Below are 24,655 nucleotides of genomic sequence, written 5' to 3'. Positions count from 1 at the left end.
ACCACCACACCCAGCTAATTTTTTTGTATTTTCAGTAGAGATGGGGTTTCACCATGTTGGCCAGGCTGGTCTCAAACTCCTGATCTTGTGATCTGCCTGCCTCAGCCTCCCAAAGCGCTGGGATTACAGGCATGAGCCACCGCGCCTCAGCTCTCTCTTATGCCCTCAAACTTTCTCCAGTCTCCTTCCACCTGTGAAATGCCCCTACAACTTCGTTGTCTCTAAAATTTAAAAAAATAATAAAGTAACAAAAAACAAATACATTTCATAAAGCTAGAGCTTCCATAGATACATCTAGGCAAAATAAATCGAAAACCTTCCAGAAAGGAGTCACCATTTAGATGCCACTAAGGAAATTCATGATTCAGGCCAGGCACCATGGCTCATGCCTATAATTCTAGCACTTTGGGAGGCTGAAGTGGGCGGATCACTTGAGGTCAGCAGTTTGAGACCAACGTGGCCAACATGGTGAAACCTCATCTCTACAAACAAAAAAAAAATTAGCCAGGCATGGTGGTCGGCACCTGTAATCCCAGCTACTCAGGAGGCTGAGACAGGAGACTGGCTTGAAGCTGGGAGGCGGAGGTTGCAGTGAGCTGAGATCACACCGTTGCACTCCAGCCTGGGCAACAGAGTGAGATTCAGTCTCAAAAAAAAAAAAAAAAGAAAGAAAGAAATTTCATTATTCAATGGAGGAAGTTAAAATATCAACAAAACAGAAGTTTGGAAGAAGTTGATTCCAACCCTTGTGGATGACTACAAGGAGTTCGAGACTTCCTGGACGAAGTAACTGCAGATGTGGTAGAAATTGAGAGAACTAGAATGAGAAGTGGAGCCTGGAACAGGCACTACGGCTCCTGCCTGTAATCCCAGCACTTTGGGAGGCCAAGACGGGTGGATCACCTGAGGTCAAGAGTTCAAGACCATCCTGGCCAACATGGTGAAACCCCATCTCTACTAAAAGTACAAAAATTAGCCTGGCATGGTGGCGGGGCAGCTACTCAGGAGGCTGAGGCAGGAGAATCGCTTGAACCCGGGAGGCGGAGGTTGAAGTGACCCAAGATCGCGCCACTGCACTCCAGCCTGGGCCGCAAGAGCGAGACTCAGTCTCAAAAAAAAAAAGAGTGGAGCCTGAAGATATAACTGACTTGCTGCAATCTCATGATAAAAGATTAATGAATGATGAGTTGCTTCTTATAGATGAGCAAAGAAAGAGGTTTCCTGAGATAGAATCTCCTGGTGAAGATGCTGTGAATACTGCTGAAATGACAACAAAGGACTTAGAATATTACATCAACGTCGGTGATAAAGCAGTGGCAGGGCTTAAGAAGACTGACCACAATTTTGAGAAAATTTCTACTGTGGATAAAATGCTATCACACTGCATCGCATACTACAGAGAAATATCTTGTGAAAGGAAGAGTCGATCAATGCAGCAAACTTCATTTCTGTCTTTAAGAAACTGCCACAGCCACCCCAACCTTCAACAACCATGCCCCTGGTCAGTCAGCAGCCATCAACGCTAAGGCACGGTCGTCCAGCAGCAAAATATTATGACTCAACTAATATTCAGATGATAGGATATTTTAGCAATAAAGTATTTCTTAATTAAGGTATGTACATTTTTTGTTGTTGTTTAATAAAGACGGGGTTTCACCATGTTGGTCAGGCTGGTCTTGAACTCCCGACCTCAGGTGATCCGCCCGCCTTAGCCTCCAAAGTGCTTGGATTACAGGCGTGAGCCACCGTGCCCTGCCAAGGTATGTACATTTTTTAGACATAATGGTATTGCATATTTAATAGACTACAGTATAGTATAAATATAACTTTTATATGCACAGGGAAACCAAAAATTTGTGTGGCTTTCTTTGTTGCAATATTCACTTTATTGCAGTAGTCTGGAAGTGATCCCAATGTATTTCAGAGATATGCCTGTATAGACCACATTTTCTTTATCCATTCATCTGTTAATGGACGCTTAGGTTGGTTATTGTAAATAATATTACAATGAACATGGGAGCAGTTGTGATTTTTTTTTCTTCAAGACAGAGTCTCGCTCTGCTGCCCAGGCTGAAATGCAATGGTGCAATGTTGGCTCACTGCAACCTCCACCTCCTAGGTTGAAACTATTCTCCTGCCTCAGCCTCCCAAGTAGCTAAGACTACAGGCACCCACCAACCACACCTGACTAGTTTTTGTATTTTTAGTAGAGATGAGGTTTTACCATGTTGGCCAGGCTGGTCTTGAACTCCTGACCCTCAAGTGAACCACCCACCTCGGCCTCCCAAAGTACTGGGATTACAGGCATGAGCCACCACACCTAGCCAACCAATTCTGTAAGTATATTCATGTTTGAAGAGAATTCTGTGAGCCCTCAGAAACTTGAACAGACTCTCTGGGCTTGACTAGGGAATACTTACTAGGATTGGGGCAGCAGAGGTTGGAGAAAAGAGGGGGACAGGCAGCAAAGGGTCGAGGATCTGTCAGCTGTCATTTCTCTTGGAACGGACATAGACAGCTATCTGGGAACAAATCTTTCTTGTCTCTTCTCTGAGTCTTAAGCCTTGATTTCCCTTTTACAGAAACACAAAAGCTCTCCCTTCCCCCTACCCCACCCTCTGCATCCCCCATTCCCCACCCAACACTCCCCCGGCATGCAGAGTTGGTAGAAGAGGTGGGGAGTATAAATTTGACTAAAGGGCCCAAGAAACTACCTGGAAGAAAAGAGATTGTGGCCCTGATTTTCTTTTTCTCTTTTTTTTTTTCTTTGAGACAGGGTCTCGCCCTGTCACCCAGGCTGGAGTACAGTGGGGCGATCACGATTCACTGCAGCCTCTGCCTCCTGCGCTCAAGCCATCATCCCGCCTCAGCCTCCCCAGCTGGAACTACACACACAAGTTACCACACCTGGCTAATTTGGGGTTGTTTTTGCTTTTTGAGACAGAGCCTTACTCTGTCACCAGGCTAGAGTGCAGTGGCACGACCTCGGCTCACTGCAACCTCCATCTCCCAGGTTCAAGCGAATCTCTTGCCTCAGCCTCCTGAGTAGCTGGGATTACAGGCATGCACCACCATGCCCAGCTAATATTTTTTGTATTTTTAGTAGAGACGGGATTTCACCATGTTGGCCAGGATGGTCTCAATATCTTGACTTCATGATCCGCCCGCCTGGGCCTCCGAAAGTGCTGGGATTACAGGCGTGAGCCACCGCACCCGGCCCAGTATTTTTACCTTTTTTAGAGACAGAGTCTTGCCATGTTGCCCCGGCTAGTCTCCAACTCTCTGGGCTCAAGCAATCCCCCTGCCTCAGTCTCCCAAAGTGCTAAGATTACAGTCAGGACCCACCATACCTTGGCCCCTGATTCATTCTTTTCAACATTGCTAAATATTAATTAAGCCTCTCCCGAAGATTGAGAATGTCCCAATGGAGGTTCACAGGAGGAAAAAACACCCAGGCTCCCAAAGGGAAACACTGTGTGAAGACAGTGGTCTGGTCTAATGACCAGGCTCAACTCCAAGGCCTGAAGGTTCGGGAGGCTGAGTCTGGACGCAGCCCTGGCACATAATCCCATGTTGGGGACTTTGCCCAAACATGTGAACACAGAGTTTGGAAGCCGAGTCTATGTCACCGTTGTGGCCTATGCAGGCAGCCCTGCCGCACTAGAAAAATGACCCATTGGCCGGTCACGGTGGCTCACACCTGTAATCCCAGCACTTTGGGAGGCTGAGGTGGGGGGGGGATCACCTGAGGTCAGGAGTTCAAAACCAGCCTGGCCAACATGGCAAACCCTGTCTCTATTAAAAATACAAAATTAGCCGGGCATTGTGGCACACGTCTGTAATCCCAGCACTTTGGGAGGCCGAGGCAGATGGATCACCTGAGGTCAGGAGTGTGGGAGCAGCCAGGCCAACATGGGGAAACCCCATCTCTACTAGTGTGCATGTCTATAATCCCAGCTACTCAGGAGCCTGAGGCGGGAGAATCGTTTGAACCCAGGAGGCGGAAGTTGTAGTGAGCCGAGATAGCACCATTGCACTCCAGCCTGGGTAACGAGAGCGAAATTCTGTCTAAGAAAGGAGAGAGAGGGGAGGGGAGGGGAGGGAGAAAAGAGGAGGAAAAGAAAAGAGAGAAGAAAAATGACCCATTAGATAGTACAGGACAAGGTCTCCTTGGGCATACCACAAGACAAGGATATAGCAAGTGACAGTACTCAAAGAGGGAAGTGCTGGACTTCCTGCAAATAGGGACGAGGAGTCCCCAGATTACTAACTGGAGAAATAGATGACACAATTTGTGCCCTGAAATCACATTCCATTATTACATAGCAGTTTAAAATTACACAGTTTAAAATTAGTTTATAATGTCATGCCTCCTGTGTCCAATGTGTAGGTGTCTCAAGGAACAAATACAAATTTATATAGACCCAGGCCAAACATGGGGTCCAAACACCCACATAGCAGATACAACAGAAGTAACACTAGCTGCAGTTTAAGCCACACTGGCAGAGGAGAAAGGAAAAGGATGAAATTATTCTTGTATTTAGGAAAACTCTTTAACAAGCCTTTCTGGCTCTGAAATGTAAAGACTCTCTCCATCATCCACATTCCCTGGGACATAACCTAGTGGAAGAAGCTTTGATCAAGAAGTTAAATTGGCCAGGCACAGTGGTTCACACCTGTACTCCCAGCACTTTGGGAAGCCAAAGTGGGCAGATCACTTGAGGCCAGGAGTTCGAGACCAGCCTGACCAACATGGTAAAACCCTATCTCTACTTAAAAAAAAAAGAAAAATACAAAAATTAGCTTGACATGGTAGTGTGCACCTGTAATCCTAACTACTCAGGAGGCTGAGGTAGGAGAATCGCTTGAACCCAGGAAATGGGGGTTGCAGCAAGCTGAGATCACACCGCTGCACTCCAGCCTGGGTGACAGAGCATGACTGTCTCCAAAAGAAAAAAAAACAGTTAAACTCTTCTACAAAGAGAGGTAATGGGAATGTGGGAGCTGGCTCCTGGCACAGACAGCAAGGAATCGGGAGTTTGAAAGAAGAAAGTTTACATTGGCATTCACGTGTACCCACATGGGCTTTCCTACTGCAAAGGACACTGACAAAATTAAGTCCCTAGTCCTTCCTGTAGCATACATAAGAACAAAATGGCCATTGTTAGGAACAAATAAAAATTTAAAAATAAAAGGGCCAGGTGCGGTGGCTCACCCCTGTAATCCCAGTATGTTGGGAGGGAGGCCAAGGCTGGTGGATCACTTGAGCCCAGGAGCTCGAGACCAGCTTGGGCAACGTGGAAAAACCCCATCTCTACAAAAAATTACAAAAATTAGTCGGGCGTGGTGGCACGGGCCAGTAGTCCTAGCTACTTGGGAGGCTGAGGCAGTATAATTACCTAAGCCTAGGAGATCAAGGCTGCAGTGGGCGGTGATGGTGCCACTGGCCTCCAGCCTCAGCGACACAGTGGGACCCTGTCTCAAAAAAAAAAAAAGGCTCTTAGGCAGTTTGGGCGACTATAACAAAGCACTGACCAGGAACCATGGTTCATGCCTATAATCCCAGCACTTTGGGAGGCCAAGGCAGGTGGATCACCAGCCTGGCCAACATGGTGAAACCCTATCTCTACTAAAAATACAAAAATTAGCCAGGCATGGTGTTGCATGCCTGTAGTTCCAGCTATTTGGGAGACTGCGACAGGAGAATGGCTTGAACCTGGGAGGTGGAGGTTACACTGAGCCAAGGTCATGCCATTAATCTGGACAACAGAGCAAGACTTTGTCTCAAAAAAAAAAAAAAAAAAAAAAAAATGAAAGGCCTAGCTCTCTCTGTTGAAAATAAGGGAGGAGACTTCTGCTTTAGAAAACTTGTAAATTCTTTTTTTTTTTTTGAGACAAAGTCTCACTCTTGTTGCCCAGGCTGGAGTGCCATGGCACAATCTCAGCTCACAGCAACCTCTGCCTCCCAGGTTCAAGCCATTCTCCTGCCTCAGCTTCCCAGGATTACAGGCATCTGCCACCACACCTGGCTATTTTTTTGTATTTGTAGTAGAGACAGGGTTTCACCATGTTGGCCAGACTGGTCTTGAACTCCTGACCTCAGGTGATCCATCAACCTCGGCCTCCCAAAGTGCTGGGATTACAGGTGTGAGCCACCGCACCCGGCCTTGTTCTCGCTGTTTAACCATATTCACTCATTTAGCATGTGCTAAATCTGTTTTCTCAATTATTCATTCCCTCTGTCTGCATGTGGCCATACAGTACACTAGAATGGGCAGAAAAGGAGTCACAAGACAGCAGAGGAACAGTGCTTTTGGAAGTAGGGATGAGACAAACTCTTTTCTAGGCAAAAATAACCCATGAAAATTTGTAGGGAAAAGGCCAGATCCTACTATTATGCAGGATGGGAATTTGAGCCATTTTATTTGGATAGTACAGAATAGGGTGACCCCAGAAAACTGGAAGAACTAGGGACCAGCAAATGGCAGACCTGCAGTCCTGAGCACAGAGGATGCAGGACAGAGTGGACCTAGAAGATAAGAAAAGGAATTGAGCCAGGCGCAGTGGCTCACACCTATAACCCTAGCACTTTGGGAGGCCAAGGTGGGTGGATCACCTGAGGTCAGGAGTTCAAGACCAGCCTGGCCATCATGGTGAAACCCCATCTTTAAAAAACAAAAAAAAAAAAAAAAGAAGAAAGAAAGAAAAGAAAGAGAAAGAAAGAAAGAAAAGAAGGAAGAGAGAGAAAGAAAGAAAAGGAATTGAATCCAATGAGGAGGAGACACTTCTGGGAGGTCCAGAGGCTGGAAGGCAGGGCTAGAACCCCCTCTCACTTACCTCTACCAACAGCTAGGGAACCAAGTCAATTTTGAGAACTGGCTCAAGAAAGCAGATTCACCTTCCACTGGCCTAGCCCAGACCACCAGACATATCCACAAAGAGCCAAATGCTTCTAATCACTTGGATCAAGATCTACACAGGGACCTGTGTAGCAGGCTTCATCTGACTGATTAATAGATGGGTGACAAAGCCGGAGCTCTGATTCATCCTTCAATGTTGACAAAGTCCCTCAACAACTGTGGCCTAATTGCTGTTCCTGGATTTCCAGAAGACCTGATACCCATGCAGGACCAGGAAACAGAGATAAAAATTAACCTGAAACCTACTGGAGGGGAAAGGGCTGCACTCACCTGGAAAAGGCAAAGTTTGTGGGAACGGCCCATGTATGCCAGGTCCCTAGGCAATTCCACGCCGTACCCTAACACCCCGACTGGTGTTCCTGGGTCCCTAGCATTGTCTGTACCCGCTACGGAGGTTGGACAAAATGAGGTTTTCACTGCCCTGCCTCAGGCCTCTCTCCAAGGTCTAGCCCATGATACTTGGTGTACATTGGGACCCCAATGCCCAGATATTTGAAAGGAAGTGGGGAGCAAGTGTGGAGCTGCTTCATTTCCAGGTTTTAGGTAGCCTGGGGAACCCCCGGTCATTGACGGAAGCACAGCGCTCAAAGGCGGTAGAGCTCAGGTACTGGAAAACATATGCGCCACACCGGGTCTAGCACCGGGACATCCCTAGACCCAAGCACAGCCTCCCAGGCCGAAGCCGGCCCACTGCCTTCCCCACGTCCGGGCCCAGAAAAGCAGAGACCTTCCTCTCCATTTGGAAGATGGACTCATCCCCCACTTCTTCCTAGCTCCCCAGGAGACCTGGAGACTTTACGTGTCCTCATCCATGTTCGCTCCAACCCACCCCGATCCCGCCTTCCCGAGAGGTCCAGGAAGGCCCCGCCACAGCCACCCTGTTGGCCTCACCCTGGCACAGGCCCCTTTATCATCCTGCAGCTACGCTTGGACCAGGAGGCACAGCCAGTCCCCGCAGCCGGCTCTACAGCTCTGCTCGCAGGTTTCGGCTAGTCTGGGGCGGGGACTTGCGAGCGACTAAAACTTGCCAGGAGGGCGGGGCCACAGTGCTGTTTTTTAAAGGTCGGAACTGGCCCCAAGGCGCTGGTGGCCCTGGGTGGTCCAGGGAATCCAGCGGCACCCGGCTCCCCTCGCCTAAGCTGCCGGGGTGGGGCGGGGGCCGCCATGGGCTGCTACCGCATCCGCGTGGCCACCGGTGCCTGGCTCTTTTCCGGGTCGCACAACCGCGTGCAGCTGTGGCTGGTCGGGGCGCGCGGGGAGGCAGAACTGGAGCTGCAGCTGCGGCCAGTGCGGGGCGAGGTCAGCGCGGGGAGCGAGGGGAGCGGGGCAGCGGGGACCCTGGGCCCAGGCCTGGCTGAGCTCGCGGCGGGAGGGCGGGAGGCTAGGGGAAGGTGACAGCGCGACCTCGGGGACCGGGACTTCCACGGAGTTGGGACGCGCGGGGCAAAGTCAGGGACAAGGTCTGGAGCTGGAATCCCGAGCTGGGCTCAACCCCTTCTCCCTTCCCCGCCCCTGGTCCCGGCAGCCTCCAGGGCCTTCTCCCAGTGACCCAGAGCCTGTGTAAGCATGAGGCCAGGGGTTCGGAGGTGAAGATCCTCCAAGCACCCGCGCGGGGTGAGCTCAGTTAGTGGAACCCACTTGGGCGATGCTGCTCCATCACCAGCTCCAGGCGCTGCGGGCCCTTGTCCCCAGCCTCACTCCGGGCGCCTGAGGCCCAAGGAGCAGGTTGAGTCCGGGCGGAACGAGGCAATGCCGTTTTTGGAGGCCCTGGGAAAACGCTGCACAGGGGAGCGGCTCCCTCCTGAAAATGGCCTGTCGGGTCCCTCCTACTAAATCTGGCCTGGGTCTGGTCTGCACAGGAAGAGGAGTTTGATCGTGACATTGCAGAGGACTTGGGGCTTCTGCAGTTCGTGAAGTTGCGCAAACACCACCGGCTAGTGGACGACGCGTGGTTCTGTGACCGAATCACAGTGCAGGGCCCTGGGGCCTGCGCGGAGGCGACCTTCCCCTGCTACTGCTGGGTGCAAGGCGAGGACATCCTGAGCCTGCCCGAGGGCACTGGTGAGCGGGGGGTGTCGGGAAAGGGGGCGCAAGGTCCCGGGAACTGCTGCAGGGCTGGGAGGACAGAGCTAAGGACGGTCGGTCGGAGAGGACTTAGAGGATGTAGGGAGGGGCCCAGGGCAGGCTAAGTATAGAGATCCCAGGGTGCTAGACAGGAAACAGGAAAGAGTTATCAATCCCCAAAGTTTCACACAGGCTAAGTGAGGCTGCTCGTGAGACTGCTCCTGAGGCTGGTGGCAGGGAATAAGTGATCTAATAAGTTCCCATCTTCCAAGGAGGCAAAGACAGAAAGTGGGAGTTGCAGCGATCCAGGAAATCAGAGAAGCAAAGCAAAAGTAGGAAGGAGATGTCTAGGTGACTCAGAAGTCAGGTGAGGGGACCACATGGAACAGTAGGGGGCAGGTGACCTGTGAGAGCAGACAGCTAAGGGAACCAAATGATAGGATGTTGGTGAGCTGGTTTGGCTGGAGTCACATGGAAGACACTGGTGAAGCACAAGAAGCCACTGGCAGGCAGGAGGCGGGAGGAATGAGGATGGCAAGTACTGAATGTTTAACCATGGGTAATGAGTGAGACAGAGATGAATACAGAGGCAAGTGAGGGCGGTAGGGATGAAAACATCAAATCTATGACTTTGAGTCAGGTGAGTGTAAGTGCAGAAATGAGCTAGAAGTCAATAGATACAGACTATGATGGTAAATCCAGAAAGGTGAGGTTAAAAAAAAAAAAAAGGCAAACGTAGAATCTTTTGAGAACAAGTGAAGGAGTGGCAGGTGAGGTTTAAGATGTGAAATTAATCAAAGCATTTTGTAGTAGACAGTAGGCGTAGGCATATAGGTGACTAAGATTTCATCACCTTAATTAAGGTGTTTTTTTCTAACCATAAATATTGACGAAATCAGGCCAGGTTGGGGAAGATGAGTGAAGGAGCAAGCATGAGTGAAGGTGGCAAACAGGAAGATTTTATCTATAGGCAAAGGATAAGGGCTGAAATAAGAGAAGGCAGGAGTGCAAAGTTGGCAAAGATGGGATAAATGTGCCTGGGGGATAATGAAATGAGGCAAAGCCAGAGACAAAAGCAACCATGCAAGGCTGAAAACATGGAATACGGCTACCCACAGGGAGATGAGGACAAGAGGCGGGCACAGGACCAGACAGTGCCATGTGGCTAACTGTCCTGATGTCTCCCCAGCCCGCCTGCCAGGAGACAATGCCTTGGACGTGTTCCAGAAGCATCGAGAGAAGGAACTGAAAGACAGACAGCAGATCTATTGGTGACCACTCACCCCTTAAACTCCCCCTACCCATTGTCCCACCCCTTCCCTGACCCTGCCCCCATCACTGACCATGACATCCTTCCTGAAGCTTTGTCCCCAACTCCTAGCTGGGCCACCTGGAAGGAAGGGTTACCCCTAACCATAGCTGCAGACTCTAAGGATGATCTACCTCCAAATATGAGATTCCATGAGGAGAAGAGGTTGGACTTTGAATGGACACTGAAGGCAGGGTGAGAAAAAGGCTGGACCTCAGGGTGGAATAAGGGCTGGGAGGTCCATGAATGATGGGAGATGGTGAGGGACCAAGAGATCGGCTGATGAGTTACCTCAATACCTGTCCTAGGGCTCTGGAGATGGTCCTCAAACGTGTTTACACTTTCCTGAGCTCCTGGAACTGCCTAGAAGACTTCGATCAGATCTTCTGGGGCCAGAAGAGTACCCTGGCTGGTCAGTGTTTCCCCTAGACCTCCATAATCCCTTAAAGGGTCCTTTGGATGACCCGTCACTCTCCACAGTCTCCTGTAACTCCTTGCAAGAAGAGACTTTATCATGTCCGGTCAACTCAGAGAGGCCTTGAGAATGAAAACACAGAAGCTGGGTTCAGGGTGGCCCATATGCCTGAATCCCTGGGGTAGACTCTGGAGGAGAAGGATGTGCAGGCTGCGGTACATATATCCTCCTTCCACCGCCCACCACAGAGAAGGTTCACCAGTGCTGGCAGGATGATGAGCTGTTCGGCTACCAGTTCCTCAATGGTGCCAACCCCATGCTGTTGAGACGCTCGACCTCTCTGCCCTCCAGGCTAGTGCTGCCCTCGGGGATGGAAGAGCTTCGGACTCAGTTGGAGAGAGAACTTCAGGTACCTCCCCTTCTCCTGCCTGGCACTGTTCTCTCCTTAGTAGTGTGGTGAGAACGGACAGAGAGAACAAAACTGACTCAGAGGAAGGAAGGCTGCAGTACTACGCTGTCCCTTGGTGCAGTCTTGTGCTGGAAAAATACAGAAATAAAATATGTAGGGGAAAAAAACTATGAGGAGCTCCCAGCATGAAGGGGAAAACAGAATGAATCCCCAGCATGCAGAGAGGGGCTGGAGATGTTAGCAAGAACAGTGACATTCCCTGGCCATGGTGTTCTGGAATCCAGTGTTCATGGACAAGGAGAAAGGTGAAAGAGCCATCAGGTGGGGAGAATTTGGGATGCTTTCTAGAAAAAGAAAGTGGGGTTTGGAAGCAATGCACTGTGCTGAGGAGGACCAGCCTGGGCAGAATGTGTGCATGTGCATGTGTGTGCCGTGTGCAGTGGCAGAGGTAGCTAGGAGAAGCCCTCTGAAATATTTGGCAGAGGAGATGAGATTTGAATAGGGAATGAAAGAGCATTTGCTGAGCTGATGGCAGCCAAAACCAGAGCACAAACCATTCAGGGATGACCAGAAAGGGGCCTGGCCTTTGACAGGGGGTCAGTTTACAATGCCTGTGATGCCAACTGGGTTGAGCAGGCCTGGTTCCAAACCCAGATCTGTGACCACACATCCACACACAAGGCATCTACCCTCACCAGGCTGTTCCTGCATTTTAAGATGAGAGAACCTGGATCAGGTGCTCTAGTTCTCCCAACTGATGCAGGAGAATGACAAGAAGCTAGACTAAATGTCTTGCCCTGGCCAGGTGCAGTGGCTCACGCCTGTAATCCTAGCACTTTGGAAGGCCGAGGCAGGTGGATGACCAGGTCAGGAGTTCAAGACCAGCCTGGCTAAGATGGTGAAACCCCATCTCTACTAAAAATACAAAAATTATCCAGACGTGGTGGCGGGTGCCTGTAATCCCAGCTACTCGGGAGGCTGAAGCAGAGAACTGCTTGAACCTGGGAGGTAGAGTTTGCAGTAAGCCAAGATTGCACCACTGCACTCCAGCCTGGGCAACAGAGCAAGACTCAGTCTCAAAAAAAAAAAAAAAGTCTTGCCCTTTACCCTGGCTCTGTGGCGGGAGACTTTGAATTCTAGAAATGGATACATCCCTCCTATCCCCAGAATGGTTCCCTGTTTGAAGCTGACTTCATCCTACTGGATGGAATTCCAACCAACGTGATCCAAGGAGAGAAGCAGTACCTGGCTGCCCCCCTTGTCATGCTGAAGATGGAGCCCAGTGGGAAGCTGCTGCCCATGGTCATCCAGGTGAGGGCGCTGGGCCTCCCCCACAACACTGTGCTCTGTTCATCTCAACCTCTGCTCCCAGGGACTCAGCCCCCTGGCTCTTGGCTCCTAAACCCCATCCCCACTCAGTGAGACCTGTCCTCATGTCACACTATTTGCCTGTACCCTAGTCTCCCCTGACTCACCCAACTAGAAGTACTTGTTCAAGAGTCAAAATGGCCTCATGGAGTTCTCGTCCCATATCCAGTGGTCCTCAAACTTCAGCATGCATCAGAATCACCTGAAGTGCTTGGTGAAATGCAGGTTTCTGGTTCCCTTGACCAGACTCTCTGATACAGTATGTCTGGGGTGGGAAATGAGAGTCTGCATTTTTATAAGTTCCAAAGTGATGCTGATACTACCAGTTCAGTACCAGACTTTGAGAATCACTATTTAATCTCTCAGTGGCCTCTGACTCTGAACCCTCACCATCTCTTGAATATCTTTTCTCTCAATTTTTTTTTTTTTTTTTTGAGACAGAATCTCACTCCATCACTCAGGCTGTAGTACAGTGGCGTGATCTCAGGTCACTGCAACCTGTGCCTCCCTGTTCAAGCAATTCTTCCACCTCAGGCACCGCCCCCCCCCACCCCCAGTAACTGGGACCACAGGCATGCACCACCATGCCCAGCTAATTTTTGTATTTTTTGTAGAGACGAGGTTTCGCCATATTGCCCAGGCTGGTCTTGAACTTCTGGGCTAAGTAATCTGCCCGCCTTGGTCTCCCCAAGTGCTGGGCTTATAGATGTGAGCCACCACACCCCGCCTTCTCTCACTATTCTTAACAGTCAGTTGACAAGAACAGTCAATAATCTCACACCTCCTGCTTCTCCTTCACATTCCACCACTATCTGAGTGCCAACCCCAAACCGACAGATTTCTCCCACGCCACTGTGAAGGCCTCCTTCTGGACTCCCTTCTCCCAGTCTTGCCTGCACTCCACCTGACATCAGGGCACTACAGCTAGTGAGAGGCAGCCTGGGAGGGGTCACAGTCCTCCTACTGGGATACAGCCTCCTAGAAGGCAATCTCACTTAGTCATGTTTCCCCAAGAATGCTGACTATAATGTCATATACAGAATGGGAGTTCAATCGTTTCTCTTTTTCCCAGATTCAGCCTCCCAACCCCAGCTCCCCAACCCCAACACTGTTCCTGCCCTCAGATCCCCCACTTGCCTGGCTCCTGGCAAAGTCCTGGGTCCGAAATTCAGATTTCCAACTGCATCAGCTCCAGTATCACTTGCTGAACACTCATCTGGTGGCTGAGGTCATCGCTGTCGCCACCATGCGGTGCCTCCCAGGACTGCACCCCATCTTCAAGGTACTTAATCTATTACATCACATATCCCTCAGACTGCAGAGAGAGGAACCGCCCAATATCAAATGATATTGACGCAGCAAAAACCCTTTGTAGCAATTTGTGAGTGAAGACAAGACTGTATCAATATCTTGAGATATTGATTTTAATTAAGTTTAATTAAGTTTAGTCACTTAACATTCTACACGAACCCTCTGAAATTCTGAGATCCGACAGTCTAGCAGTGTGCTCACAGTAGCGATTGAACACTATTAGTAAAACCCAGGCCGCATTCCTACCTTAGATTTAGTATTTAACCAGAAAAACAGATCTCGTATTTAGCCCATAAAAGCCAACCAGAGAACAGTATCTGGTACTAGAGTTTGAAATCACATGAGACAGCCTGGAACAGTCTAGTACTCATGAAGAATGTTTTACCCGAACTGAGGAGTCAGCTAAGTAAGAACAGATCAAAAGGCAAGGAAGAGCAGCCAGCAAGCCACTCATACCTGCCCAACAGTAAGGTGGATAGAGATGTACGCTAGCATGGTAATGACAGGAACGAAAAGGAAAAAACCTAAAACATACTAGAGGAAACAGTAGCCACAGCGTGCCTGGGTACAAGACAGAGAAAAGCCATCAGTACAAGCTTCTGCCACACCTGTAAGTCCACGGGGTGGTGTGCTGTACTAACCTAAAAATACTGTGGTTTTCAGAGCTGGGTGTGGTGGCTCACACCTGTAATCCCAGTGCTTTGGGTGGCCAAAGCAGTATGATCGCTTAAGACCAGAAGTTCAAGACCAGAGTAGGCAATATAGCAAGTCCCAGTCTCTAGATTAAAAAAAAAAAAAATTAATAAATACTGTAATTTTTAAACAGGGAGTTCAGTATATATTGCCAGGGAGAAGGCAAAATAAGACCTGTGTTTGCTTTAGAAAAATGTTCTCAAAATCTTGATGATACTTTACATATAAGGAACTTGGCCGAGGGGGCACAAACATGATACAGGCTTACAAACCAGAGTAATTGTCAGAAACAGTAAAGTTAGAACAAGCCAGAGTCAGCAAAAATGAGGTGTTTTATTTTAGGTACATGGAGTTTGATGTATTGGTAAGATACGCAAGTGAGTCCTGGGTAAAAACAACTGAATTGTGTTTCAGTTGGGGGCCTCCACCCAGATGCCCCAGGCCTGGCCAGTATAGCTGTGCCACCTCTGGAGTGACCCCTTTGGTAACAGAGACAAGATGGAGACCAGCCCGATTAATGGCATCTTGGATTTAATTCATCTCAAGCTGCCTCCTGTGTCCCCATCCTCTGCTCCACTTAAACAACTGAAGCCTCTATTCACCCAGTTCCCCTTCCTGGTTCAGCCCTCCCGCTGTCTGCACTCACCACAGTAATGCCATCCTCAGGCAGACGGCTGACTTGCTGGTGGATGCACATGACGGTAAAGTCTGCAGATGTCCTAACAGTGGCCTGTGCAGCCTCTTGCTTTGGATTGCTGGGGTCTCAGTCCTGAATCCTGGCCTCAATAATTTCCAGATGTCCTCACATGTTCCTTCATGAGGTTGTTAAAGGTTAAAAGGACTTAACAGTGTGACACAAGCTAAATGCTACAAAAAACATTAGTTCTTCCCTTTTTTTGTTGTTGTTTTTTTTGTAGATGGAGTCTCACTCTGTTGTCCAGGCTGGAGTGCAGTGGCGTGATCTTGACTCACTGCAACCGCCACCTCCGGGTTCAAGAGATTCTCTTGCCTCAGCCGCCAGAGTAGTAGGGAGTACAGGCACTCACCACTACGCCCAGCTAATTTTTGTATTTTTAGTACAGATGGGATTTCACCACGTTAGTCAGGCTGGTCTCGAACTCCTGACCTCAGGTGATCTGCCCACCTTGGCCTCCCAAAGTGCTGGGATTTCAGGCATGAGCTACCGCATCTGGCCTTGCAATTTTTTTTTCAGAGACAAGTTCTCACTCTGTCACCCAGGCTGGAGTTCAGTGGTGCAATCATAACTCACTGCAGCTTCAAACTCCTGGGCCGAAGCAATCCTCTAACCTCAGCCTTCAGAGTAGCTGGGACTACAGGTGTGTACCACCATGCCTCGCTAATTTTTTTTTTATTTTTTGTAGAGACAGGGTTTTGCTATGTTGCCCAAGCTAGTCTAAAATTCCTGGGCTCAAATGATCCTCCTGCCTCAGCCTCCCAAGTAACCTAGATTGCAGGCACATGCCACCTCACCCAGATAGTTCTTGCAATTATTACTATTAGGCACTGTTCGTCCTTAGGCATCTCTCCTCATGTGGACTTTGGGCTTCTTGTGACATTCGGCATCTTTCATGAATCTTCTGAAAAGCTTCAGATTAATGTGAGCTGCTTTGATATCTTAACACCAAAGGCATCACTTGGGTCATTGCCAGCATCCAGCATCAACAATTCAGACAAACACCAAAACTGCTTGAAACCTGCATATTAACTATGTGGAAAGGAAGACAAACATTGTAAGATTTAAAAAAAAAAAAAAAAAAGAAAGAAATACAGCCAGGCACGGTGCCTCACACCTGTAATCCCAGCACTTTGGGAGGCCGAGGTGGGCAAATCACAAGGTCAAGAGATCGAGACCATCCTGGCCAACACAGTAAAACCCTATCTCTACTAAAAATACAAAAAAAAAGTAGCTGGGTGTGGTGGCACGTGCCTATAGTCCCAGCTACTTGGGAGGCTGAGGCAGGAGAACCAGTTGAAACCAGGAGGTGCAGGTTGCAGTGAGCCGAGATTGTGCCACTGCACTCCGGCCTGGCGACAAAGCAAGACATTGTCTCAAAAAAAAAAAACAACGCATGTTAACGATCAGGTGGCCTCTTTTTAATAGCTAAGGAAAAGCAGGAGAAGAAGGACCCAACAGTGCCTAAGTAGAGGTGGAGAAAGATTTGCTTAAGCAAGAAGCTGAGGCCAAGTGTGGTGGCTTACACCTGTAATCCTAGCACTTTGGGAAGCCAAGGCAGGTAGATTACGAGGTCAGGAGTTCAAGACCAGCCTGGCCAAGATGGTGAAACCCCGTCTCTACCAAAAATACAAAAATTAGCTAAGACTGGTGGCGGGCACCTGTAAACCCAGCTACTCAGGAGGCTGTGGCAGAGAATTGCTTGCACCTAGGAGGTGGAAGCTGCAGTGAGCTGACATCGTCCCACTGTACTCCAGCCTGGGTGACAGAGCAAGACTCCGCCTCAAAAAGAAAAAAGCAGGTAGCTGAATGGAGCTCTTCTAGTTCTGACCCAAAAGTACTCTCCCCACCCATCCCCTAAAGAAATCCAGCTGTGAACCAACTAAAAGATGGAGATGCAGCTTTGCTAATGAGTAGAGAGGCTAGTTTAAGAGAATGTGAATGAGAGGAGGGAGCAAAGAAAATCACAAAGGGCCGATTCATAAGGCACCTATATTCAAGGTGAAAACAATGAAGAGGACAGCTACTATTCCAGGACTCGTGTGTACTGAACACTCTCCATACATCACTTAGGTGAGCATCACCACTGCCCCTGAGATAAGAGAGTCTATTACTGCCCCCTGTTGACAAATGAAGAGATTGCAGATTAAAATGAGGCGTAAAGTGTAGGTTAAAATTCTGAGGCCGGGCGCGGTGGCTCACGCCTGTAATCCCAGCACTTTGGGAGGCCGAGGCGGGTGGATCACGAGGTCAAGAGATCGAGACCATCCTGGTCAACATGGTGAAACCCTGTCTCTACTAAAAATACAAAAATTCAGCTGGGCATGGTGGCGTGTGCCTGTAATCCCAACTACTCAGGAGGCTGAGCCAGGAGAATTGCCTGAACCCAGGAGGCGGAGGTTGCGGTGAGCCGAGATCGCGCCATTGCACTCCAGCCTGGGTAACAAAAAAGCGAAACTCCATCTCAAAAAAAAAAAATTCTGGTCAGTCTGGATCCAGAGCCCACCTCGCTGGGAAATTGGAGCGCATAAGAGTGAATGATCAATGCAGCAGGAGACCAGCCTGTCAAGGAAAGCAGCAAGAGGAGTAAGCGCCATGCTGGGTGCCAGGCCCTATCAGGAAGGACCCAAGCACGGCCTCCACTAGCCATGCCCTCCAATCTCCTCCTCCCCAGCTCCTGATCCCCCACATCCGCTACACCATGGAAATCAACACCCGGGCCCGGACCCAACTCATCTCAGATGGAGGAATATTTGATAAGGTGAGAAGGGTACAGGGCATGGGACTGTGTCATCCATCTCTCCATGAGCTGATACTTTCAGGATACAAGACCCACCAAGTGGGAATGGACTCAATCTTAACCTATGAACCTGTCCCTTTTATACCCATGTCTTAATATCTGGAAATCCCACATCTGCCCTGCTTTATGGAAGATATGATGGTTCTCCAGCCCTGTTTCCCCTCTAAGACCTGTCATCTTCTGTCCCAGGCAGTGAGCACAGGTGGAGGGGGCCACGTGCAGTTGCTCCGTTGCGCAACGGCTCAGCTGACCTACTGCTCACTCTGTCCTCCTGACGACCTGGCTGACCGGGGCCTACTGGGACTCCCAAGTGCTCTCTATGCCCATGATGCTTTACGGCTCTGGGAGATCATTGCCAGGTGAGTTAAGGAGGAACTGAGTAACAGGGAGAAGGGGGCCTCTGGCCTGAGGCCAGCATGGGGCAAAAGCAATGAGAAAATTAGAGGGTCCAGACAGGAGAAGCGCAGAACTCAATCCTGGGGAGAGATGAAGAACAGTGAGGACATGGTGGGTGGCTCTGAAAATGAGGAGACTGGGATGGGGCAGAGAGAGGAGGTGAGGGGAACTGTTGGGGGAGAATGGGAGGGGTCTGGAAAAATCAGGATTTTCTGAGGATGTATGAAAGCAACCCTGCGAATTCCTAAACTAAGCACCCACATCTGCTTCCATGAGATGCTAGTGTGTTTAGAGGGCTAGGGATGTCCCAAGGCAAGCCCTCTTCCCAGATACTATGGAAGCATTGGGCAGATGCCACAGAAAGAAGAATAGAGGCCAGAGGCCAGGGCTTCTGCTCTCAGAGGCTCAAGCGCCTTCTCCCCCGGGCAGGTATGTGAAGGGGATCATCCACCTCTTCTACCAAAGAGATGACATGGTGAGTGGGGACCCTGAGCTGCAGGCCTGGTGTCGGGAGATCACAGAGGTGGGGCTGTGCCAGGCCCAGGACCGAGGTAAGATCCGTTCCAGAGACAGAAGCTCTGGGGAGACTCTGCCAGGGCCCCTTCCCAGCCCTGTCCTTCTGGGACAGGACCCCAGCCCCTCATCACACCTCCCTCCCTCCACACAGGAAAGCATGTGCATCCCACTCCCACCTCCTCAGACTCAGCACAATTCTAGAGACCCAAGGACTGTCCTCCTCGGAGACCCTGGCCATCAACCCCTAGTCCCACCCCACCCGTCACAGATGCCCCTGAGCTGCCATATCCTGGCACCCACCAGGTCAGAGCCACAGCCATGACGGGTCTACACAGTCCCTCTGGGCTCACAGTCTCTCTTGATGGTTCCCTGTTTTCCTACCTGAGGATGTAAATGGGAAGATTTTCCCTCCAAAGTCCCCAGTGGCCCACCTGGCTTTCCCTCCCTCTCTTCCTACCTGCTACTGTCCAACACACCCAGAGGGTCCAGGGATACTGCACACCTGCTACAGTGCAAGGTCAGCTCTGGATGTAAGCTCAATACTATACGTGCTTTGCCTCAAACCCAAATTCAGCATCCTGATCCTAGGGGCTCAGATTTCTTCAGCTAACCCAACCCTCCCTAACCACCCTCTGGCTAGAATCGCCACTACCTTTAGTCAAACCTCACTCCCTACATTTGAACCTTTGAGGAAGAAATGGCCTTTGCTGAGCTCTTAAGCTTATCACACAGGCACCAGCATGGACTGCTGTCACTCATCCTTCAGCCTCTCCATCTCATACTTCAGACCCGGGCCTTGAATATCAACCTGTGCCTCTGTGGGACAACTATAGACATTCACTGGGGAGCCTTTATGGCCAATCCTGGGAATGTGGCAAACACCACTACCCTGGAGGGAGCCTCTCCCTGGGGAGGCTGGGTGTGCCACCCCTTCCAGGACCAAACTCTCTCTAGTTCTTCTCTGTACTGTCCCTTAAGCTCCTAGTCAGTTTGGACTACTATAAACACTGGTGGGGCACGGTGGCTTACACCTGTAATCCCAGCACTTTTGAAGGCCAAGGTAGAGGGATCATGAGGTCAAGAGTTCCAGACCAGCCTGGTCAACATAGTCAAACCCCGTCTCTACTAAAAATACAAAAATTAGCCAGGCATGGTGGCGCACACCTGTAGTCCCAGCTACTCAGGAGGCTGAGGCAGGAGAATTGCTTGAACCTGTGAGGCAGATGTTGCTGTGAGCCGAGATCATACCATTGCACTCCAGCCTGGGCGACAGAGCGAAACTCCATCTCAAAAAAACACCATAGACTAGGTTGCTTATAAACAACAGAAATGTATTCCTCGCAGTTCTGGAGGCTGGAAGTCCAAAACCAGGTTCTGGTGAGGGCCCTTTTCCAAGCTGCAGACACCCAATTTCTCCTTGTATCCTCACATAGCAGAGAGACAGCAAACTAGCACTGTTCTCCACTTGTAAAGGTATCAAACCCATTCAAGAGGGCTGCACCCTCTTGCCCTAATTATCTCCCAGAGGCTCCACCTCCAAATACCATCACAATGGGGATTAGATTTCAATATAAGAAGAGCCAAAGACATTCAGTTCCTGACACATTTTAACTTTAACCTCCACTAACTGCCCTCCCCCTGTTCTCTTTCAGTTCATATAGCCCACCTTTGTCTAATTTTCCCAACAGACGTTTTAGAGGCAGTGTGCTAAAATTAAAAATGGCATGGGATTAGCAGTCAGGAACCTGAGTTCAAGGTCAGCCTCTGCCTTTTTCCAACCAGGCTTCTGGACAGTTTATTCTCTATGGGCTTTGATTTTCTTATCTATAAAATGAGAGTAATTATATTTATTCCAATTAACTGATAAAATTATCGTGTGTGTCTCCCAGCACTTTGGGAGAGCTCTCCCGAGGTGAGGAGATCACCTGAGGCCAGGAGTTCAAGACCAGCCTGGCCAACATGGTAAAACCCTGTCTCTACTAAAAATACAAAAATTAGCCAGGCTTGGTGGTAGGCACCTGTAATCCCCGCTACTTGGGCAGCTGACGCAGGGGAATCACTTGAACCCGAGAAGCAGAGGTTGCAGTGAGCTGAGATTGCGACACTGCACTCCAGCCTGAGCAACAGAGCAAGAGTCCGTCTCAAAAAAAAAAAAAAAAAAAAAATCAGTCTCTGAGCCCCCACATCCACTGCAATATGATTGGCCAGAGATAACCCCTGTGGGAGCCCCTCTTAGCTGTGACACTGGAAATCCATGACTTCTCCTGTTCCCCACCTTATTTAACACAGAGACTTGTCATTCTGTCCAGGAATAGGAGTCAGCATTCTCTATTCTTTATTTATTTATTTATTTATTTTTTTGAGACAGAGTTTCGCTCTTGTTACCCAGGCTGGAGTGCAATGGCACGATCTCGGCTCACCGCAACCTCCGCCTCCTGGGTTCAAGCAATTCTCCTGCCTCAGCCTCCCGAGGAGCTGGGACTACAGGCACGCACCATCATGCCCAGCTAATTTTTTGTAGTTTTAGTAGAGATGGGGTTTCACCATGTTGACCAGGATGGTCTCGATCTCTTGACCTCGTGATCCACCCGCCTCGGCCTCCCAAAGTGCTGGGATTACAGGCGTGAGCCACCGCGCCCGGCTATTTTTTAATTTTTAAATGGAGACAGGGTCTTGCTCTGTCACTCGCCTTCCAGCAATTCTCACGCCCTGGCCTCCCAAAGGGCTGGGATTACGGGCATGAGTCACCGGCCATGAATCCTCAATTCTTAACCACTTTTTGAGGCAAGGGATATTTGGTCACTCAGAACTTTTCAGCCTCCAATCCTTCCATAATAACAATAATTATTACTTATTGAGCATGTATTACCTACCAGGTGATTTTGATACATCATCTCATTTTCAATGTAGCTATCGCCCATATTTCACAGGTGAAAAAACTTAAGTTCAAAGAGGTTAAGTAATTGGCCTATGGTAACCAAGTGTAAGTGATTCAGCCAGGACTCAAACCCATGTCTGATGCAACTATATCTAAATAAAATGAACAAATACTCATCAGTTCTAAAATATGGGCATCCCAAAACTGCAGCCTTAGTTTCTCTCCTCTTATGCCGTGGCTTCTAACTCTAATTCCTTTCCTCCACAGGTTTCCCTGTCTCCTTTCAGTCCCAGGGTCAACTCTGCCATTTCCTCACCATGTGCATCTTCACGTGCACTGCTCAGCATGCAGCCATCAACCAGGGCCAGGTATGGACAGCTGAAAGCACAGGTCCCTGAGGGCAAGTGTCTGGTGCCTGGGAGGCCTGAGGGAGAGACGGGAGTTCAAACCCTAAGTACCAGGGTTCTAGTGTTACAGTTCCTTCCTCCAGCTGGACTGGTATGCCTGGGTCCCTAATGCCCCATGCACAATGCGGATGCCCCCACCCACCACCAAGGAAGACGTGACAATGGCCACAGTGATGGGGTCACTACCTGATGTCCGCCAGGCTTGTCTTCAAATGACCATCACATGGCATCTGGGTCGCCGCCAGCCGGACATGGTGAGAGGGGACTCTTAGGAGAGAGAAATGACAGAAGGAAACATCAGAGTGGGGGTCTGGGCTCTAGATTCGATTGTCTTTAGAAACTGATTGATGATCCCTTTGTTCTGTCTCAGGTGCCTCTGGGGCATCACAAAGAAAAATATTTCTCAGGCCCCAAGCCCAAAGCTGTGCTAAACCAATTCCGAACAGATTTGGAAAACCTGGAAAAGGAGATTACAGCCCGGAATGAGCAACTTGACCTGCCCTATGAATATCTGAAGCCCAGCTGCATAGAGAACAGTGTCACTATCTGAGCCCTAAAGTGACCCCACCTGCAATACTTCACGTCGGCTTTAGGACTGACATTTCTATCTTGAACTTCATACTTTCTCCTGAAGTCTCTGCTGCTAAGGCTCTATGTCCTCCCCCAGTTAAACTCCCTACATTAGTATCCCACTAGCCCAGGGGAACAGTAAACTTTCTCTGCAAAGGCTAGATCATGTTCTAGGCTTTGCAGGCCACATAGTCACTGTCAACGACTCAGCTCTCCTGCTGCGGCATGAAGGCAGCCACAGGCAATATGGAAATGAGCATGATTATGTTCCAATAAAACTTTATTTATGGACACTGAGATATGAATTTCACATCACAAAATAGTCTTCTTTTGGTTTATTCAACCATTTAAAATGCAAAAAAAAAAAAAAAAATCTACAAACAAACAAATGTGCTTTGTTTGAGACATTAACAGGCAGGCTACAGACCGGATTTGGCCCTTGAACCCTGCACTAGCCTGAGGCCCTGACCCTGCTTCCAAAACATCCAAGGTCATGGAGCAGGGGGATTTCTTAGAAAAATCAACCACCTCAGCTTCATGCCTGGTGGCCAGCATACAGATTCCTGACTCTACTCTTTAGCAATTTCCTTCCACCCATATTTCTCCTATTCACCCATGTACCTCAAAAGTGTGTGAGTAAGAATAGTGTTTTTAGGGCAGAATAAAAACCACTGCCCCAAAATGGCTTCCTTGCCCAGACAGTCCCAGGTGAGAGGCATGTATTTCATGTTTCAAGGCCACTTTCCCAGCCCCTTTAACACTCTAGGATCTATGTGTTTCCCACATTCCAAGTTCTCTTTTGCAAGCCTTTTAAGAACAATATGCACAAAATAAATAAGAACTACAAAATTATTCTAGCCAGCGACAGTGTTTCCTTGTTTGGTCCTGGGGTCTCAGGGTCAAATGATCCCTCTCAATTATTCTGAGGTCATTGTCCTCATTACAGTGGGTACAGCCTGCTCAGTGCAAAATTGTGTGTGTGTGTGTCCCTCTGCGCCCAGGCTGGAGTGCAGTGGCCCCATCTCGGCTCACTGCAACCTCCGCCTCTTGGGTTCAAGCGATTATCCCGCCTCAGCCTCCCGAGTAGCTGGGATCACAAGCACACGCCAACACACCCGGCTAATTTTTGTATTTTTTAGTAGAGACGGGGTTTCGCCGTATTGACCAGGCTCGTCTCGAACTCCATACCTCAAGTGATACGACCGCCTTGACATTCCTGTTTCTAAATAATTATTACAGATCTGTCACTCACCAGTTAAGTATACAAACAGCTTTTTTTGGAGGGGATAACCTATTTATATTTTTTAATATTGTGTTCTACGTTATTCAAAAGACCTATCATCAGTTTCCCTAGTTTAAAGTAGAGAAGCCAAGTGACATATTTGTATATTTAACAGAACTGCTGCTCACCTTCACAACCAGCTCATAGTCTGCTTTCCCCGGACTTTTCCTAATCGCCCATTTTCCTGGATCTGGCATCTAGAGTTACAGTATTTCAAATGTGATGATAAAATATTACTTAGGAGAAAAAGTTCCAATACTAATAACCCTCAGCAATTTTAAAGCGTTCTAGCCACACCAGAAGGGGATCCTAACTCCTTTATACTGTTAGAATCTCGATTTTTAAAAGGGAGGAGTAAAGAAGAGATAGAAACGCTCCCTGTTGGTGAAAATCCGTCTCACTTACCATTTTCCCAACACAGGAGAGAACCCGAGACTAAAGTATCAGAGGTAAAAATCAGATGGTTCCAATCCTCCGATCTTAAGACCCCATCGCGCCAGTTACCAGGAGCTCCACCAGTTAGAATTTTTCCCCCAAGGCCTGGTTATTGCTAGTTCCTCGTCACGTGACTCGCCAGACTTGATCACGTGACATACCAGCGCCTTCCATTCCTGTTCGCAAGT

General features: G+C 49.1%; 1 protein-coding gene and 1 long non-coding RNA gene across 3 annotated transcripts; one reads left to right on the top strand and one right to left on the bottom strand.

The window, feature by feature from the left end:
- Window positions 1–6,805: 6,805 nt before the first annotated feature.
- ALOX12 (arachidonate 12-lipoxygenase, 12S type) lies at window positions 6,806–23,602 on the top strand. Its single transcript, XM_032280584.1, has 14 exons — window positions 6,806–8,219; window positions 8,780–8,981; window positions 10,174–10,255; window positions 10,366–10,488; window positions 10,602–10,705; window positions 10,957–11,117; window positions 12,285–12,428; window positions 13,558–13,767; window positions 17,858–17,944; window positions 18,173–18,342; window positions 18,809–18,930; window positions 22,041–22,141; window positions 22,264–22,434; window positions 22,551–23,602. The coding sequence occupies exons 1-14, from the start codon at window positions 8,085–8,087 to the stop codon at window positions 22,728–22,730; spliced, it is 1,992 nt and encodes a 663-aa protein (XP_032136475.1). The 5' UTR covers window positions 6,806–8,084; the 3' UTR covers window positions 22,731–23,602.
- LOC116553265 lies at window positions 13,888–24,621 on the bottom strand. 2 transcript variants are annotated; one of them, XR_004269678.1, is made up of 4 exons: window positions 24,438–24,621; window positions 22,367–22,447; window positions 22,090–22,197; window positions 13,888–15,301 (listed from the first exon to the last, which is right to left on the bottom strand). It is a non-coding gene; the product is annotated as an uncharacterized LOC116553265 (long non-coding RNA). The 2 variants fall into 2 exon arrangements; XR_004269677.1 differs by having other exon boundaries at window positions 22,090–22,447.
- Between the last annotated feature and the right edge of the window lie 34 nt (window positions 24,622–24,655).

This window comes from Sapajus apella, unplaced genomic scaffold (assembly GCF_009761245.1).
Source record: "Sapajus apella isolate SASKATOON/1434 unplaced genomic scaffold, GSC_monkey_1.0 scaffold12, whole genome shotgun sequence".
In the NCBI taxonomy this organism is placed as follows: Eukaryota; Metazoa; Chordata; class Mammalia; order Primates; family Cebidae; genus Sapajus; species Sapajus apella.
Note: the sequence above shows the minus strand (reverse complement) of the source record. Positions and strands in the feature narration are given on the sequence as shown.

Excerpts from the sequence above, each read along its gene's own strand:
- ALOX12 (XM_032280584.1), top strand. The coding sequence starts at position 8,085 with ATGGGCTGCTACCGCATCCGCGTGGCCACCGGTGCCTGGCTCTTTTCC. Across the intron at positions 11,118-12,284 it reads AGTTGGAGAGAGAACTTCAG|AATGGTTCCCTGTTTGAAGC; the intron begins GTACCTCCCCTT and ends TCCTATCCCCAG. Across the intron at positions 22,142-22,263 it reads CAGCCATCAACCAGGGCCAG|CTGGACTGGTATGCCTGGGT; the intron begins GTATGGACAGCT and ends TCCTTCCTCCAG.